The following is a 19,780-nucleotide window of genomic DNA, read 5'->3' on the forward strand; positions in this document are numbered from 1 at the left end:
CTATAGAGGTAGACATGCTCTAACAGTATAAAAGTAACCTATAGAGGTACTGACATGCTCTATCTAGATAAAAGTACCTATTGAGGTAACGGACATGCTCTAACTAGATAAAAGTACCTATTGAGGTAGCTGGACATGCTCTAACTAGATAAACAGTACCTCATATTGAGGTACTGACATGCTCTAACGTAGATAAAAGATACATATAGAGGTACTAGACATGCTTCTAACTAGAGTAAAAGTACTATATAGAGCGTACTGACATGCTCTAACTAGATAAAAGGTACTATAGATGTAACGGACATGCTCTAACTAGATGAAAAAGTACACTATAGAGGTACTGACATGCTCTAACTAGATAAAAGTACCTATTTGAGGTACTGACATGCGCTCTAACTAGATAAAAGTAACTAGAGTGAGGTAGGACATGCATTTAACGAGAGTTTAAACGGGACATAGAGCTCTAACTAGATAAAAAGGCCTACTATTGAGGTACTGACATGCTCTAACTAGATAAAAGTACCTATAGAGGGTACTGACATGCTCTTAACTAGATAAAAGTACCCTATAAAGGAACCCTAGAGGAACAATAACTAGTAATAAGTCACTATAGAGGTACATGACATGCTCTAACTAGATTAAAAGTACCTATAAAGGTACAGGACATGCTCTAACTAGATAAAAGTGTACCTATAGAGGTACAGACTGACATGCTCTAACTAGATAAAAGTACCTATAGAGGTACTGACATGCTCTTCCCTAACTAGATAAAAGTACCTATCGGGGAATAGAGGGTAACTGACATGCTCCTAAGATATATTAAAAAGTACACCTATAGAGGATACTCACATGCATCAGAACTAGATAAAAGTACCAATAGAGGTACTTGACCAGCTCTAGAATAGATAAAAGTACCTATTTGAGGGTGACTAGACATGCTCTAACTATGATAAAAGTACCCTATAGAGGTACTGACCATGCTCTAACTAGATAAAAAAGTACCTAGTTGAGGTTCATTACATGACTTCCTACTAGATGAAAAAGTAACTATAGAGGGGTTAGAACATGCTCTATCTAGATAAAAGTAACCTATTGAGGTACGGCACAGTGCTCTAACTAGATAAAAGTTACCTATCCGAGGTTACTGACATGCTACTAACTAGATAAAAGAACTTAAAGGAGGGTACTGACATGCTCTAACTAGATAAAAGTACCTATAGAGGTTACTGAACATGCTCAGACTGCGTTTAACAAGATAAAAGTACCTATAAAAGTTAACGGACCATGCTCTAACTAGATAAAAGTACCTACTTAGGTACTGGAGCTTGCGCTCTAACTAGATAAAAGTACCTATAGAGGTACTGACATGGCTCTAACTAGAATAACAGTACCTATTGACGTACGAGGTACTGATACAAGCTCTAACCCTAGATAAAAGTACCGTATTGAGTGTAATCAGACATTCTCTAACTATATAAAAGTACCTATAGAGTTACAGACATGCTCTAGACTAATATTAAGAGTACCTTATAGAGGTGCTGACATGCTCTAAACTAGATAGGTGGTACCTATAGAGGTACAGACATGCTCTAACTAGATAAAAGTACCTATAGAGGTACTGACATGCTCTAACTAGATTAAAAGTAACCTATTGAGTGTACGGACATGCTCTAACTAGATAAAAAGTACCTATAGAGGTCAGACATGCTCTAACTAGATAAAAGTACCAAAAAGGTACTGTACATGCTCTAACTAGATAAAAGTACCTATATATGAGGTACAGGACATGCTCTAACTAGAATAAACGTACCTATAGAGGTCAGACATGCTCTAACTAGTATAAAAGTACCTATTGAGGTACTGACATGCTCTAACTATATAAAAGAACCTATAGAGTGTCATTGACAAGCACTAACTAGATAAAAGTACCAAATAAAGGTACTGACATGCTCTAACGAAGATAAAAGTACCTAATGAGGTACATGACATGCTCTAAATAGATAAAAGTACGCTATAAAGGTACAGGACATGCTCTAACTAGATAAAAGTAACCCCTATAGAGGTATTTGTACTGACATGCTCTAACTAGATAAAAGTACCTATAGAAGGTACTGACATGCTTGACTCTAAGATCTAGATAAAAGTGACCTAGATAAATGTAATAGAGGTACTGACATGCTCTAACTAGATAAAAGTACCTATAGAAGGTATGACTATGCTCTAACTAGATAAAAAGTACGTTATTAGAGGTACTGAACTATGCTTCTAAACTAGATAAAAGTACCTTATTGAGGTATGGCTCTAGACATGCTCTAACTAGATAAAAGTACCTATAGAGGTACTGACATGTCTCTAACTAGATAAAAGTACCTATTAGGACGGTACCGTAACTGAATGCTCTAACTTAGATATAAATGTACCTATAGAGGTCAGATATGTCTCTAACTAGATAAAAGTACCTTATAGAGGTACTGACATGCTCTAATAGATAAAAGTACCTATAGAGGGATATCTGACATGCTATAACTAGATAAAAGTACTATCTGAGGTAGACATGCTCTCAACTAGATGTAAAAGTACCTATAGAGGTACTGACATGCTCTAACTAGATAAAAGTACAATTTTGATTATGGTACGGACAATGCTCTAAACTAGATAAAAGTACCTATAGAGGTACTGACATGCTCTAAACTAGATAAAAGTACTGCTATTGAGGTCTGACATGCTCTAACTAGAATAAAAGTACCTATAGAAGGTAGACTGACATGCTCTAACTAGATAAAAGTACTCCTATTGAGGTACGGACATGCTCTAACTAGATAAAAGTACCTATAGAGGTACTGACATGCTCTAAACTAGATAAAAGTACCTATAGGAGGTACTGACATGCTCTAACTAGATAAAAAGTACCTATAGAGGTACTGACATGCTTCTAACTAGATTAAAAGTACTTATTGAGGTACTGACATGCTCTAACTAGATAAAAGTACCATAAGTACGGATCCATGCTCTAATGCTTCTAACTAGATAAAAGTACCTATAGAGGTACTGACATGCTCTAACTAGTAATAAAAGTACCTATAGAGGAACTGACATGCTCTAATTTAGATTAAAGTACCTATTAGAGGTACGGACATGCTCTAACTTGATAAAAGTATACCTATAGAGGTTACAGACATGCTCTAACTAGATAAAAGTACCTATAGAGGTTCTATACTGACATGCTCTAACTAGATAAAAAGTACCAATATATGAGGTATGGACGACATGCTCTAACTAGATAAAAGTACTATAGAGGTACTGACATGCTCTAACTAGATAAAAGTACCTATATTGAACCTCGTACATGCTCTAACTAGATAAAAGTAGTAGCAATATAAGAGGTCTACGGGACAATGCCTCTAACTCAGATGAAAAGTACCAATAGAGGTCAGATAAGTCTAACTAGATAAAACGGAGCCTATAGAGGTACTGACATGCTATAACTAGATTAAAAGTACCTATAGAGGTATGGACATTGCTCTAACTAGATAAAAGTACTCTATTGAGGTACGGACATGCTTTAACTCTGTTGATAAAAGTACCTGTAGAGGTAAAAGACACAGCTCTAACTAGAAGGATTGTGTACAATCTTGTGTCGCTAATCGAATGATACTTAAAACCAATTTGGCTTAAATTGCAAGGTGTTCACTGTATCACTACCAAATTTGATACTACTGAATAAATTAAACGTGCGTATTTTTCGTTATACCCAGGATCTGGATTAGATTAAAAAAATTGTATTAGTCGGAATAACTGTGGATTGGATTTGACAATTTCTTTAAGCGTTGTTGGTCTTATTTGTATATAACTTGTTTGTCGAGCTAAGGTTGGCCTTGTTAGAAGTGACTAAATTGATTATTTGTGTAGCATTTTTGTTGGGTTGGACTGTAGAAAGAAAATGTGTTGTGGCCCAAATGTGTAATTGGTTGGTGTAGCGTGTTGTGCGTATGGTTGGCCTGTAAACGCCAATATGTGCTAATTTGGTTGGTGTTGCTTTTTGTTGGGTCTGGCCTGTAAAAACAAATGTGATAATTGGTTGGTGTAGCTTTTTGTTGGGTTGGCCTGTAAAACCAAATGTGATAATTGGTTGGTGTAGCTTTTTGTTGGGTTGGCCTGTAAAACCAAATGTGATAATTGGTTGGTGTAGCTTTTTGTTGGGTTGGCCTGTAAAACCAAATGTGATAATTGGTTGGTGTAGCTTTTTGTTGGGTTGGCCTGTAAAACCAAATGTGATAATTGGTTGGTGTAGCTTTTTGTTGGGTTGGCGCGTGTAAAATCCAAATGTGAATAATTGGTTGGTGGTAGCTTTTATTGTTGGGCTTGGCCCTGTAAAACCGAAAATGTGATAATTGGTTGGTGTAGCTTTTTGTTGGGTTGGCCTGTAAAACCAAATGTGATAATTGGTTGGTGTAGCTTTTTGTTGGGTTGGCCTGTAAAACCAAATGTGATAATTGGTTGGTGTAGCTTTTTGTTGGGTTGGCCTGTAAAACCAAATGTGATAATTGGTTGGTGTAGCTTTTTGTTGGGTTGGCCTGTAAAACCAAATGTGATAATTGGTTGGTGTAGCTTTTTGTTGGGTTGGCCTGTAAAACCAAATGTGATAATTGGTTGGTGTAGCTTTGTTTAGTGTTGGGTTGTTGGGGTAGCTGTAAAACCAAATGTGATAATTGGTTGGTGTAGCTTTTGTTGGGTTGGCCTGTAAAACCAAAATGTGATAATTGGTTGGTGTAGCTTTTTGTATGGGTTGGCCTGTAAAAACCAAATGTGATAATTGGTTGGTGTAGCTTTTTGTTGGGTTGTTTTTTTAGCCTGACTAAAACCAAATGTGATAATTGGTTGGTGTAGCTTTTTGTTGGGGTTGGCCTGTAAAACCAAATGTGATAATTTGGTTTGGTGTAGCTTTTTGTTGGGTTGGCCTGTAAAACAAATGTGATAATTGGTTGGTGTAGCTTTTTGTTGGGTTGGCCTGTAAAACCAAATGTGATAATTGGTTGGTGTATGCATTTTTTGTTGGGTTGGCCTGTAAAACCAAATGTGATAATTGGTTGGTAGTAGCTTTTTGTTGGGTTGGCCTGTAAAACCAAATGTGATAATTGGTTGGTGTAGCTTTTTGTTGGGTTGGCCTGTAAAAACCAAATGTGATAATTGGTTGGTGGTGTAGCTTTTTGTTGGGTTGGACTGTAAAACCAAATGTGATAATTGGTTGGTGTAAGATTTTCAACTTCAATGCCGTTACTTTTTATTTGCATGATATTGTTTCAGTGGGGATGTATTAGATATGCCAATTCTAAATGTATGAAATGTATCTCATTTCAGAGTGTTTTTTTATAACTCAAGACTGCAAGTGCCTTTTGTTTTAGCTTGCATCAATCTAAAATTTTTGCTCTTACTCAGTATGATAGAAAAAAAGTTTCATTTATATTTGAAGGAATTATATGTAAGGAATACATGGATATAACTGCAAATGAAGCATTTTGTGTAGGTTGTTTCATGTTTTAAAATAGAATTATTGCATATGAGTTAATTGTCAATCAACAAACTTGTGCTAAATTTTACTAAGCTAAATAATTTTAAAGATGCTCCACCGCCAACAGAGCATATATGATATTCATCATTTGAACAATAATTGGTGTTTAATCGAGTATATATATGCCTAATTAACACAAAAAAATAACATAAAATAATTTGTTTTTGCCTTTGGTGCATGTGCAATCATTACTTCATTCCATGTAAGATATAGTGCCAATTTAAATTTAATAGTTTTAGTGGGAATTTTTTTGGGGATGCAATTAATTATTTTTCATATTTTTAACTTAAGTAAAATCAAAAGCTCAAACTTTTCAATGGTGGTAATGGTGTAAAATACTGTGTGTGTAAGTAACTTTTGTAACTGAATAAAAATACTAAATCGTCTGCTCCTGTTTTTGATAGTGAGAAATTACCATTTGTCAGCGGTGGAGAATCTTCAATGTTTTCATATACTGGTGGTAAGTAGAACAACACGAACCATTCTTATAATGTTTTATGTTCAAATTGGGATATTTGCTTGTTATGCAGGAGTGGACAGTTACCGAGAAAGAGATTTTGGAGGTGGAGATTTTGGTAAAAAAGATGTGGGTCTGTTGTCCCCCAACCAGGGGATGATGCTTCCCCCTATCACTCAGAACCTACTCAACCCTCTGGGGCTCCTACACTCCACCCCGGGGCTCACTGGTCATCATATTCTTACTGTGAACAACCTCAACAAAGATCAGGTAATATTGGGGAAACAATAGATATTATAACAAAGGTCGGTTAACATCAGGGAAACAATAGATGTTATAACAAAGATCAGGTAACATTGGGGAAACAATAGATGTTATAACAAAGACCAGGTTACATTTGGGAAACAGTAGATGTTATAACAAAGATCAGGTAACATTGGGGAAACAATCGATGTTATATAAAAAGGTCTGGTAACATTGGGGAAACAATAGATATTATAACAAAGATCAGGTAACATAGGGGAAACAATAGATGTTATAACAAAGGTCAGGTAACACAAGGGAAACAATAAGTGCTAACAAAATCATGTAATATTGGGGAAACAATAGATGTTATAACAAAGGTCAGGTAACACCAGGGAAATAATAAGTGTTATAACAAAGGTTATGTAACATTGGGGAAACAATAGATATTATAACAAAGGTCAGGTAACATCAGGGAAACAATAGATGTTTTAACAAAGGTCAGGTAACATTGGGGAAACAATAGATGTTATAACAAAGATCAGGTTACATTGGGGAAACAATAGATGTTAAAACAAAAATCAGGTAACATTTGGGAAACAATAGATGTTATAACAAAGGTCAGGTAACACAAGGGAAACAATAGGTGCTAACAAAATCATGTAATATTGGGGAAACAATAGATGTTATAACAAAGGTCAGGTAACACCAGGGAAATAATAAGTGTTATAACAAAGGTTATGTAACATTGGGGAAACAATAGATATTATAACAAAGGTCAGGTAACATCAGGGAAACAATAGATGTTTTAACAAAGGTCAGGTAACATTGGGGAAACAATAGATGTTATAACAAAGATCAGGTTACATTGGGGAAACAATAGATGTTATAACAAAGATCAGGTAACATTGGGGAAACAATAGATGTTATAACAAAGATCAGGTTACATTGGGGAAACAATAGATGTTATAACAAAGATCAGGTAACATTGGGGAAACAAAAGGTGTTATAACAAAGGTCGGTTAACAACAGGGAAACAATAGATGTTATAACAAACGTCAATTAACATTGGGGAAACAATAGATGCTATAACAGAAGTCAGGTAACATTGGGGAAACAATAGATGTTATAACAAAGATCAGGTAACATCAGGGAAACAATAGATGTTATAACAAAGATCAGAAAACATTGGGGAAACAATAGATGTTATAACAAAGATCAGGTAACATTGGGGAAACAATAGATGTTATAACAAAGATCAGGTAACATTGGGGAAACAATAGATGTTATAACAAAGATCAGGTAACATTGGGGAAACAATCGATGTTATAACAAAGATCAGGTAAGATCAGGGAAACAATAGATGTTATAACAAAGATCAGAAAACATTGGGGAAACAATAGATGTTATAACAAAGAATCAGGTAAGATCAGGGAAACAATAGATGTTATAACAAAGATCAGAAAACATTGGGGAAAACAAAAGATGTTTATAACAAAGTTCAGGTAACATAGGGAAACAATAGATGTTATAACAAAGATCAGAAAACATTGGGGAAACAATAGATGTTATAACAAAGATCAGGTTACATTGGGGAAAAACAATCGATGTTAATAACAAAGATCAGGTAAAATTGGGGTAAAAACAATAGATGTTATAACAAAGATCAGGTTGGGGGAAACAATAGATGTTATAACAAAATCAGGTTACATTGGGAAACAATAGATGTTATAACAAAGATACATTGGGGAAACAATAGATGTAACAAAGATCAGGTTACATTGGGGAAACAATAGATGTTATAACAAAGATCAGGTAACATTGGGGAAACAATAGATGTTATAACAAAGATCAGGTAACATTGGGGAAACAATAGATGTTATAACAAAGATCAGGTAACATTGGGGAAACAATAGAGATAACAAAGATTATTGGGGAAACAATAGATGTTATAACAGATCAGGTAACATTGGGGAAACAATAGATGTTATAACAAAGATCAGGTTACATTGGGGAAACAAAGATGTTATAACAAAGATCAGGTAACATTGGGGAAACAATAGATGTTATAACAAAGATCAGGTTACATTGGGGAAACAATAGATGTTATAACAAAGATCAGGTAACATTGGGGAAAAAAGTGTTAAACAAAGACAGGTGTACATGGGGAAACAATAGATTTATAACAAAGTCAGTAACATGGGGAAACAATAGATGTTATAACAAAGATCAGGTTACATTGGGGAAACAATAGATGTTATAACAAAGATCAGGTAACATTGGGGAAACAATAGATGTTATAACAAAGATCAGGTAACATTGGGGAAACAATAGATGTTATAACAAAGATCAGGTAACATTGGGGAAACAATAGATGTTATAACAAAGATCAGGTAACATTGGGGAAACAATAGATGTTATAACAAAGATCAGGTAACATTGGGGAAACAATAGATGTTATAACAAAGGTCAGGTAACATTGGGGAAACAATAGATGTTATAACAAAGATCAGGTTACATTGGGGAAACAATAGATGTTATAACAAAGATCAGGTAACATTGGGGAAACAATAGATGTTATAACAAAGGTCAGGTAACATAAGGGAAACAATAGATGTTATAACAAAGATCAGGTAACATTGGGGAAACAATAGATGTTATAACAAAGATCAGGTAACATTGGGGAAACAATAGATGTTATAACAAAGATCAGGTAACATTGGGGAAACAATAGATGTTATAACAAAGATCAGGTAACATTGGGGAAACAATAGATGTTATAACAAAGATCAGGTAACATGGGGAAACAATAGGTACATTGGGAAACAATAGGTGTTATAACAAAGATCGGGAACATGGGAAACAATAATGATGAACATGGGGAAACAATAGGTATAACAAAGATCAGGTAACATAGGGAAACAATAGATGTTATAACAAAGATCAGGTACATGGGAAACAATAGGTTATGTACATTGGGAAACAATAGATGTTATAACAAAGTACATTGGGGAAACAATAGATTTATAACAAAGAACATTGGGGAAACAATAGATGTTATAACAAAGAAGGTTACATTAGGGGAAACAATAGATGTTATTACAAAGATCAGGTTACATTGGGGAAACAAAAGATGTTATAAAAAAGGTCAGGAAACATTGGGGAAACATTAGGTGTTATAACAAAGGTCAGGTAACATAGGGGAAACAATAGATGTTATAACAAAGATTCAGGTTACATTGGGAAAAAACAATAGATGTTTTAACAAAGATCAGGTAACATTGGGGAAACAATAGATGTTATAACAAAGATCAGAACATTGGGGAAACAATAGATGTTATAACAAAGATTAGGTTACATTGGGAAACAATGATGTTATAAAAGATAGGTACAGGGAAACAATAGATGTTATAACAAAGATCAGGTAACATTGGGGAAACAATAGATGTTATAAAACAAAGGTCAGGAAACATTGGGGAAACAATAGTGTTATAACAAATCAGGTAACATTGGGGAAACAATAGATGTTATAACAAAGATCAGGTTACATTGGGGAAACAATAGATGTTATAACAAAGATCAGGTAAGATCAGGGAAACAATAGATGTTTATAACAAAGATCAGGTAACATAGGGAAACAATAGTGTTTATAACAAACGTCAATTAAATTGGGGAAACAATAGATTTATAACAGAAGGTCAGGTAACATTGGGGAAACAATCGATGTTATAACAAAGATCAGGTAACACAAGGGAAACAATAGATGTGCTAACAAAAATCATGTAATATTTGGGAAACAATAGATGTTATAACAAAGGTCAGGTAACACCAGGGAAACAATAAGTGTTATAACAAAGGTTATGTAACATTGGGGAAACAATAGATATTATAACAAAGATCAGGTAACATTAGGGAAACAATCGATGTTATAACAAAGCTCAGGTAACATTTGGGAAACAATAGATGTTATAACAAAGATCAGGTAACATCAGGGGAAACAATAGATGTTATAACAAAGGTCAGGTAACATTGGGGAAACAATAGATGTTATAACAAAGGTCAGGTAACATAAGGGAAACAATAGATGTTATAACAAAGGTCAGGTAACATCAGGGAAACAATCGATGTTATAACAAAGATCAAGTATCATTGGAAAACAAAAGATGTTATAACAAAGGTCAGGTAACATTGGAGAAACATGAGATGTTATAACAAAGATCAGGTAATGATTTCTATCCATTTTCCCTGAACTCGGTCACCCTTGAACATGATCTGTAGACATCCTAGAAATATAAATTATTAACTCATATTTTTTAGGTCACCTGAAACAAAGTCTCAAGTGACCTATTCTAATCGCCTTTTTTCCGTCGTCGTCCGTCGTGCGTCAGATGTCCGTTAAACAATTTACATTTTCGACTTCTTGTCCAAAACTGCTGAAGCAATTTCAATGAAATTTTGCACAAACCTTCTAAGGCATAAGGCCAATTAAAATTGTGAATTATATGGTCCCCCCCCCCCCCCCCCCCCCCCCCCCGGGGGGGCTGTGGGAGGGGCCAAAAGGGGTAAAATTGAGTAAAATTTCAAAAATCTTCTTCTTTACTCACAGATGTGGTAGAATCAAATACTCTTCATAGATAGAACGGTCTTAAGGTCCTGTATAAAAATTGTGAATCATATGACCCTGGGGTCTCTAGTTTCCCCCTGGGGAGGGGGTTAAGTTTACTCTAGTTTATATTGGGAAAACACATTTTTGCGCATTATTTGGTCATTTGTAATAGGAAATGAGTCAAATGTTGTCAGAATTATCAGTATGAGATGCCCATTTAATCCTATTAACAAATTTTCTATGACTGACCCCTAGGGGCCTTAGGGGCGGGGTCAAAAGGGGTCAAATAGGCTAAAATTTCAAAAATCTTCTTCTGAAATTCTGGAAATGGTAGAATCAAATACTTTTCATAAATAGAAAGGTCTTAAGGTCCTTTACAAAAATTGTGAATTATATGACCCTTGGGTCTCGCGTTTCCCCCTGGGGAGGGGGTCAAGTTCACTATAGTTTATATGGGGAAAACACATTTATGAGCATTTTTTGCTCAATTTTCATTGGAAACGAGTCAAACTTGGTTAGAATTATTAGCCTGAGATAGCATTTAATATCATATCCATATTGGTCCAGGCCGACCCCCTGGGGGCAGAGGGGCGGGGCCAAAAAAGGTCAAATAGGCTAAATTTCAAGAAATATTCTTTTAAAATTATGGAAATGGTATAATCAAATACACTTTATAGATGAAAAGGTCTTAAAGTTTTTTTATAAAAATTGTAAATTATATGACCATGGGGTCTCCTGTTTCCCCTTGGGGAGGGGGTCAAGTTTACTATAGTTTATATAGGAAAAACACATTAATAAGCATTTTTTGCTCAATTTTCATAGGAAATGAGTCAAACTTGGTTAGAATTATTAGCCTGAGATAGCATTTTAATATCATATCCACATTGGTCCTGGCCGACCCCTGGGGCAGAGGGAAGGGGCTAAAAAAGGGTCAAATAGGCTTAACTTCAAAAATCTTCTAAAATTCTGGATATAGTAGAATCAAATAATTAAAGATGGAAAGGTCTTAAGGTGTTTTATAAAAATTGTGAATTATATGACCTTGGGGTCTCACTTTACCCCCTGGGGAGGGGTCAAGTTTACTTTAGTTTATATAGGAAAAACATTTTTGTGAACAATATTTGCCCAATTTTCTTAGGAAATTAGAGAAACTAAATAAGAATTATTAGCCTAAGATATAGCATTTTAACATCCATATCCGTCCTCATGACCAGGACCAGAGGGGCAGGACCAAACAGGGTCAAAATGATTAAAATTTCAAAAAATACCTCTTAAGTTCACAAGTTTGATGGAAGCAAATACTCTTCATAGTCTAAAAAGTCAAATTTATAAATCACTGACCAACTTCAAGGCCCAGCATATAGTGTTTATATGTCTTTAATTTGTTTCATTATTTGTTTCATTATATATTCTAACTCAGGTGACCATTAAGGCCCATGGGCCTCTTGTTAATCTCTAAAACAGTGTCCAATAATATATCAATCACATTTACAATGTACATAAGCCTTCTATAAAAAAGTTCAGAGCTAATATATTGATTCATTGCAGAAAGCAAAATTAGATTGCTAAAGAATAACTTGGTGAATTTATGGAAATATTCCCTTCTAATTATGAAAATTATTGTAATTATAAAAGAAAGTTATGAAAGTAAATTATAAAAAGTCTGTATTGAAGATTGTGTTTTGTGTTGCAGCTTCATCATCTATTTAACCTGGCTCATCAGCTGAGGTTATCTGTACAGAGGGACCGACACCTGGACTATGTACTAAAGGTACTGTAAACCTACCTGTCTTAGCCCAACTATGTACTAAAAGTACTGTTCACCTACCTGTCTTAGCCCAACTATGTACTAAAAGTACTGTTCACCTACCTGTCTTAGCCCAACTATGTACTAAAGGTACTGTTCACCTATCTGTCTTAGCCCAACTATGTACTAAAGGTACTGTACACCTACCTGTCTTATCCGAACTATGTACTAAAGGTACTGTACACCTACCTGACTCAGCCCAACTATGTACTAAAGGTACTGTACACCTACCTGACTCAGCCCAACTATGATCTAAAGGTACTGTACACCTACCTATCTTAGCTCAACTATGTACTAAAGGTACTGTTCACCTATCTGTCTTAGCCCAACTATGTATTAAAGGTACTGTACACCTACCTGTATTAGCCCAACTATGTACTAAAGGTACTGTTCACCTACCTGTCTTAGCCCAACTATGTACTAAAGGTACTGTACACCTACCTGTCTTAGCCCAACTACGTTCTTAAGGTACTGTACACCTACCTGACTCTGCCCAACTATGTACTAAAGGTACTGTACACCTAGCTGTCTTAGCCCAACTATGTACTAAAGGTACTGTTCACCTACCTGTCTTTGCCCAAATATGTACTAAAGGTACTGTACACCTACCTGTCTTAGCCAAACTATGTACTAAAGGTACACTACACCTACTTGACTCAGCCCAACTATGTTCTAAAGGTCAAACTGTACACCTACCTGTCTTAGCCAAACTATGTACTAAAGGTACATTACATCTTCCTGACTCAGCCCAACTACGTTCTAAAGGTACTTTTCACCTACCTGTCTTAGCCCAACTATGTACTAAAGGTACTGTACACCTATCTGACTCAGCCCAACTATGTTCTAAAGGAACTGTACACCTACCTGTCTTAGCCCAACTATGTTCAAAAGGTACTGTACACCTACCTGTCTTAGCCCAACTATGTACTAAAGGTAATGTACACCTACCTGTCTTAGCCCAACTATGTACTAAAGGTACTGTACACCTACCTGTCTTAGCCCAACTATGTTCTAAAGGTACTGTACACCTACCTGTCTTAGCCCAACTATGTACTAAAGGTACTGTACACCTACCTGTCTTAGCCCAACTATGTTCTAAAGGTACTGTACACCTACCTGTCTTAGCCCAACTATGTACTAAAGGTACTGTACACCTACCTGTCTTAGCCCAACTATGTACTAAAGGTACTGTACACCTACCTGTCTTAGCCCAACTATGTTCTAAAGGTACTGTACACCTACCTGTCTTAGCCCAACTATGTACTAAAGGTACTGTACACCTACCTGTCTTAGCCCAACTATGTACTAAAGGTACTGTACACCTATCTGTCTTAGCCCAACTTTGTACTAAAGGTACTGTACACCTACCCGACTTTTCATTTCATTACCATTTAAACTGCCCTTTGCTCTATTTAGTATTTTACTAGGTACTGGGTATGGTATATATTTTGATATGTTATTCTGTTTTATCTCCTGACAAGAATGTTGAAAACCGCATCAAAATCGGCCACTTCAGTACTGAGATACCGCCCTCTGAACTGCCCAATTTTTACCTGTATATCGACTGCTAATCAGGGAATCGGCCACTCATGCTGATTTGGGGAATAACCGGATGTGACGTCACGAGGACAACGGCAGTGGGTTGTTTGGTAGTGGGGTTATAGCACAAAGGTGGACATATATGTATTCCTGAAATGGGCTTGCGAGAATTTTACAAGTATATATAGTTATGATGACGATTTGATTATATATAAGGAAATATTTACATTTTGTCATACAGACCCCCATTACTCTAATGATAATCTTGATCTGCATTATGAGTCTATAAATACAGCCAAGATTTGGTGTAGTAATACATATGTGCAACCAATGTAAACAAACCAAACCAATATGGCCGCCACATTCCAGGAAACTTCCTGTGTTTGACTCAGCTTAGCAACAAGAGAACTAGGCATTGAAAACAAAAACAAAATAAAAAAACATCCAATATTTCAAAAAAATACCAAAAATAATAAATAATTTTTGGAATGTTTATATGATTAAAATAAAATAAAAAATAATCAAATATTCCCAGAATTCTCATGGAAATCATGATCAGCCTCAGACTGTGTCGTCTGCAACTGTTATAGTCACAATGGACAGCCCTGATCTGCATGATCTTGACAGCCTTGCATTAATTTTATTATTGGACTGCCTCAAGAACTCAAAAATGATGAGGAAATTCTAGATATTGGTAGGCCTATCATGGCAGTGATAGAAAGCGATGAAGAAATACTTCTAAGCATGGATTCTGAAGAAATCTCTGAATATGCGGAAGCAATAACTGCAAGCCTTTTAATGGAATTGCCTGATCTTACAAAGGCTGCTTTTGAGGATCTTCCACCTCCAGAAATGCCTGTTGTTCCAATTTCAACTGCAAATTTAGCAACAGTGAGCATAGATAGAATATTAAAGGAAGACACCAAACAAAACCTAGATCAGCCTCCATTAAAATGATTTAAAGTTGCAACAGCTAGAGGAAGAGGTTGAAACTTTATTTCAATCCCGTCAATCCAAGTCAACGAAAAGCAGCACAAAATGGGCAATGAAAATGTTTCAAGGTATTTCTTACTTTTTATAAACTTAAATTGTCTGTTATCTGATGATGTTGATTAATTCACATTGTGTAAACAAACTACAAAAGTAATTGAAACAGATGAATTGGGTTTTTTTTAACACAAACAATCACATACCGTTCCAATATTTACACAACATGATGTTTTCTCTAAGAATTCAATTCTGGTTATTAATATTATAAAAACCATGGACCATTAATTGATATTTTAACTTTTAAAAGTATCACATAACATAGGTCATTTTCAAAACTTCGGGAGGAGGGGGGGGGGAAGGGGCAAAGAATATTAAAATTAACAAAATTAAAATATTTTCTTGAATGCATTACAGAATGGTGCATTGAAAGAAATGGATTTGAAATAGACATGGAGAAAGTTGCACCTGAAGAACTAGCACTGTCACTTGGCAAATTCTATGTTGAAACACGACCGAAACCCAGTAACACAGCTGATCAAGACCTTTACCACAGGAATAGCCTTTTAAGTATTCGTGCTGGAATCAATCGTTTCCTGTCGGACATCCACAGGAATATTGACATAGCGCGAGACAAGGAGTTTAAAACGGCCAACTGCGTTTTTAGATGTTGAAAGAGAGAACAAAAACGTGTCTTTCAAAACCAACTAAACATAAGGAGGTTATCGATAAAGCAGATTTATCAAAGATAAGCAAGTACCTTGAAGGCGCTACAAGATGTCCAATTATACTGAGACACTGTAATTGGTACAATCTGTCAATTCACTTTGTTTCCAGAGGGATGGAGTTCCACCATCAACTTAAAACTAACTCGTTTACCTTTGAAACTGACGAGAGTGGTGAATATGTCACCCTTAATGTCGAAACGCAGCAGAAAAATCACCAAGGTGGAATTGATTCTGGGTCAGCGCCGTCTGACAAGCGAATGAATGCAACAGGCTCTCCATGTTGTCCAGTAAAAATGTTAAAACTCCTTATCGAAAAATTGACAAAAGTGCCACTCACCTTTTCAACCAGTACAGGAAGGCTGCAGTCACTGCTCCATATTCAAACGAAGTCTGGTTTACAAGCAAGCAGTTGGCAAAGCGCACATTTTCTAACTTCCTGTCAGAAATATGCAAAGCAGCTTCGGTTGCAAAATCTTACACGCCGCATTGTTTACGTGCAACTGCGATTCAGTTCCTTAATGGATTCGAGGCAAGATACATTATGTTTATGAGCTCGCACAAGTCGGAAAGCTCTCTGAGATCTTATAACTGTACCGTGTCAACTCTCCAAAAGAAATCACTCAGTGCGTCCCTGTCAACTGTAGCACATCCGGCGGTTTCTAGATCCCCATCTAGATCTCCAACCGTAGCCGAGTCGCGGCCGTCTAGTACAGTTTCTAGATCCCCATTGCTTACTGTCGCAGCGTGCAACACACAGGATCTTGATAAACAACTTCTAGGACGCAACACAAACATCAATGTCCAAACAAACTTAGCGACTCTGAGTTTCTTCTCTAACGCAGCATTTACGGGCTGTACATTCAACTTCCAGCGGTAAAATCCTGTTGATATCATGATGATCACGGTGTGAGGCGAGTGTCATGCTGCCAACTCACGCTTGAGTTGATGGGAGTTTTGTTTACACAGATTAAATCCGCGCGTGAAAATCAACACTTTTGTTAAATTAACATTGTTTTTTTTTCAAATAATGAAAACAACGCTTAAAAAGTTTACTATATCACTAAGAAATTAAAAGTTATTGATTAATTGTGATTTCTTGTTATCATTTTACATTGATTTATAGGGACTATTTTTATCACCTTGAACTTGGCTGTTCGATTTAGATGGTTGACGCGGGATTTTCAAAATGTCAATGCGATCTAAAAATACGATTTCATTGTGAAATAGAAATAAATGTAAATATAACAATTAAAGGCTTGTTAGATTGCAATTATTGGAGATATAAATGCAATCTGGGTGTCAGATAAATATTCATAGCGCCCGTTACCTTTAATTGTTAAATATTGCAACTGAAACAAGGCTAAAATACATAATTGTGCAGAGATTTGAAAATTAGATTATCTATATCTCTGCTTTGTGTAAACTATCATACATACACGGCTCGGTACCTTTTTACTAGAAATCTACTATCTGTTTTAATAAATTATTAAATTATCAAAGTTCGGGAATATTTAATTTTCACTATGTAATCTAAAAGGAGACGATTTCGGAAAATGATGGTTATATATAATTATCCCTTTGAATATGTTTCTGTATAAATAAAGAACCAACATAACAAAAAGAAAGTATGTTATATAATGTATTTCATAGTTCAATACACGGTAGATATCATATACATATTTTTATTTTATCTATTTATATTTTTTTTTGTAAAAACTTCCTATGTCAACATGTGTTATTTAAACAATCTTCAACAGTACATTTATTGGTTATATAGATAATCATTATTGGTATTATATAAGGATCGAAATTGACAAAAATTCGCAAAGAATTGGAGCAACTATCAGAAATATTAAACATGCATATAGTGTGTTACACTTGTTATATATTATGTACGAACAGTATATTTTACTGTAAATATGACATTATACAACAATTACATGATAGTTTGTCAAACTTACATGTGGACAGATATTTTGAGAAGTGACATGTGCTAGTTGACAGGTCACTAAACACCTTTCTTACGTAACTCGTTAGCCCCCTAATTAGCCAGAGTTGACCACGCGTTTTATACTGCAGTATACAGGTGAAGAGATTAAGGCAGCACGACATTGGCTATTCGGAAGTATTCTGATTTTGATACTTGATATCTGCTATTTGGATTAGACATCTTCAGTCTCATTTTTTATCGTCTGACCTGTGCATTATTTATTTTTCAAGTAAAGACACTAATGAATGACCTTGAGCAAAATATCAACAAGTCGTCGGATGCACTGAAGAAGATTCTATATGAAAGCTGAATGTATTTCGTCAAAAATAAATTGATCAAAAAATATCACGTCTGCTAAATAATAAGTATTTGTGATATGACGGTTCTCAAAACTTGGTATATAGAATTAAATCCGCAAAATCACAGAATTAAATGGCGTATCAAAGGTATATTAATTAAGTCACACAATCAATTTCAGACATAAAGCAGTTAGTAGATGCATTTACATATATGCAAAAAATTTCTGTTTAGAACAAGGACTTATAAATCATTGGTTAAGAATCATACCTTAATTCGTAGGGGCAGATTTTATGAAAAAATCAGGAATTTGTAAAGCGGGTTTGACCAGTAGACATTAGACGACCTGAGTCGGGTTTTGGATGAAATTATCAAGAACATATATATAAGTCCTTGGTATAATATTCGTGTACACGTATATGTGGTTCCAAACACCGCGGATATACAAGATAAGTTGATTATTATGTACATGTTATTGTGTATAATTATGCAGTAATCGCACAGAGATGTTCATTTATCTATGACAGGTACAATAATATATATTTATGATATAAATCCATATTTCCATAACTCATCTGTGATTGAGGATAAAATTAAACATGTATCGGACATGTACACAAGTATTTGAGTCTTCAAAATCGATATTTACAAACAGATAGTTTCGGGGTCAATGGCTTGGGGCTTCAGGTGTGTTCTAGAGAAACAGTGCATTATCTCTAATACCGTATTCACTATGAAACTCGTACTTTCGCCATTCTCAATTTCAAACAATGACGCATTTATCAAGCCTTATATACCAAACCATTCCGTGTACACTTTAAATGTCTGATATTGAACCACTAGCCCAACACTTGGGGTATGGTGGCCATGTGGATTAAGTGTCTGATATTGAACCACTAGCCCAACACTTGAGGTATGGTGGCCATGTAGATTAAGTGTCTGATATTAAACCACTTGCCCAACACTTGAGGTATGGTGGTCATGTGGATTAAGTGTCTGATATTGAACCACTAGCCCAACACTTGGGGTATCTAGGCCATGTGGATTAAGTGTCTGATATTGAACCACTAGCCCAACACTTGGGGTATGGTGGCCATGTGGATTAAGTGTCTGATATTGAACCACTAGCCCAACACTTGGGTATGGTGGCCATGTGGATTAAGTGTCTGATATTGAACCACTACATTGAGTATGGGGCCATGGGTTAAGTGTCTGATAATGAACCACTAGCCCAACACTTGGGTATGGTGGCCATGTGGATTAAGTGTCTGATATTGAACCACTAGCCCAACACTTGAGGTATGGTGGCCATGTGGATTAAGTGTCTGATATTGAACCACTAGCCCAACACTTGAGGTATGGTGGCCATGTGGATTAAGTGTCTGATATTGAACCACTAGCCCAACACTTGAGGTATGGTGGCCATGTGGATTAAGTGTCTGATATTGAACCACTAGCCCAACACTTGAGGTATGGTGGCCATGTGGATTAAGTGTCTGATATTGAACCACTAGCCCAACACTTGGGATGGTGGCCATGTGGATTAAGTGTCTGATA

The 19,780-nt window shown here is 35.7% G+C and overlaps 1 protein-coding gene across 7 annotated transcripts in view; it reads left to right on the top strand.

Annotated features, from left to right (window-relative positions):
- The window catches only part of LOC138316324 (multifunctional protein CAD-like), a 249,472-nt gene that overhangs the window by 182,611 nt on the left and 47,081 nt on the right, over positions 1-19,780 (top strand). For 4 of the 7 annotated variants that reach the window (XM_069257995.1, XM_069258013.1, XM_069258003.1 and 1 more), the window contains 2 exons: positions 6,100-6,296; positions 12,569-12,646. In XM_069257995.1, the coding sequence (XP_069114096.1) occupies positions 6,100-6,296; positions 12,569-12,646 (275 nt within the window). Of the gene's footprint in view, positions 1-6,099; positions 6,297-12,568; positions 12,647-14,163; positions 14,716-14,756; positions 15,269-15,625; positions 16,029-19,780 lie in introns of those variants that run through there. The other 3 variants (XM_069258040.1, XM_069258024.1, XM_069258032.1) reach the window with 3 other exon arrangements.

Source organism: Argopecten irradians, chromosome 1 (assembly GCF_041381155.1).
Source record: "Argopecten irradians isolate NY chromosome 1, Ai_NY, whole genome shotgun sequence".
Classification (NCBI taxonomy): domain Eukaryota; kingdom Metazoa; phylum Mollusca; class Bivalvia; order Pectinida; family Pectinidae; genus Argopecten; species Argopecten irradians.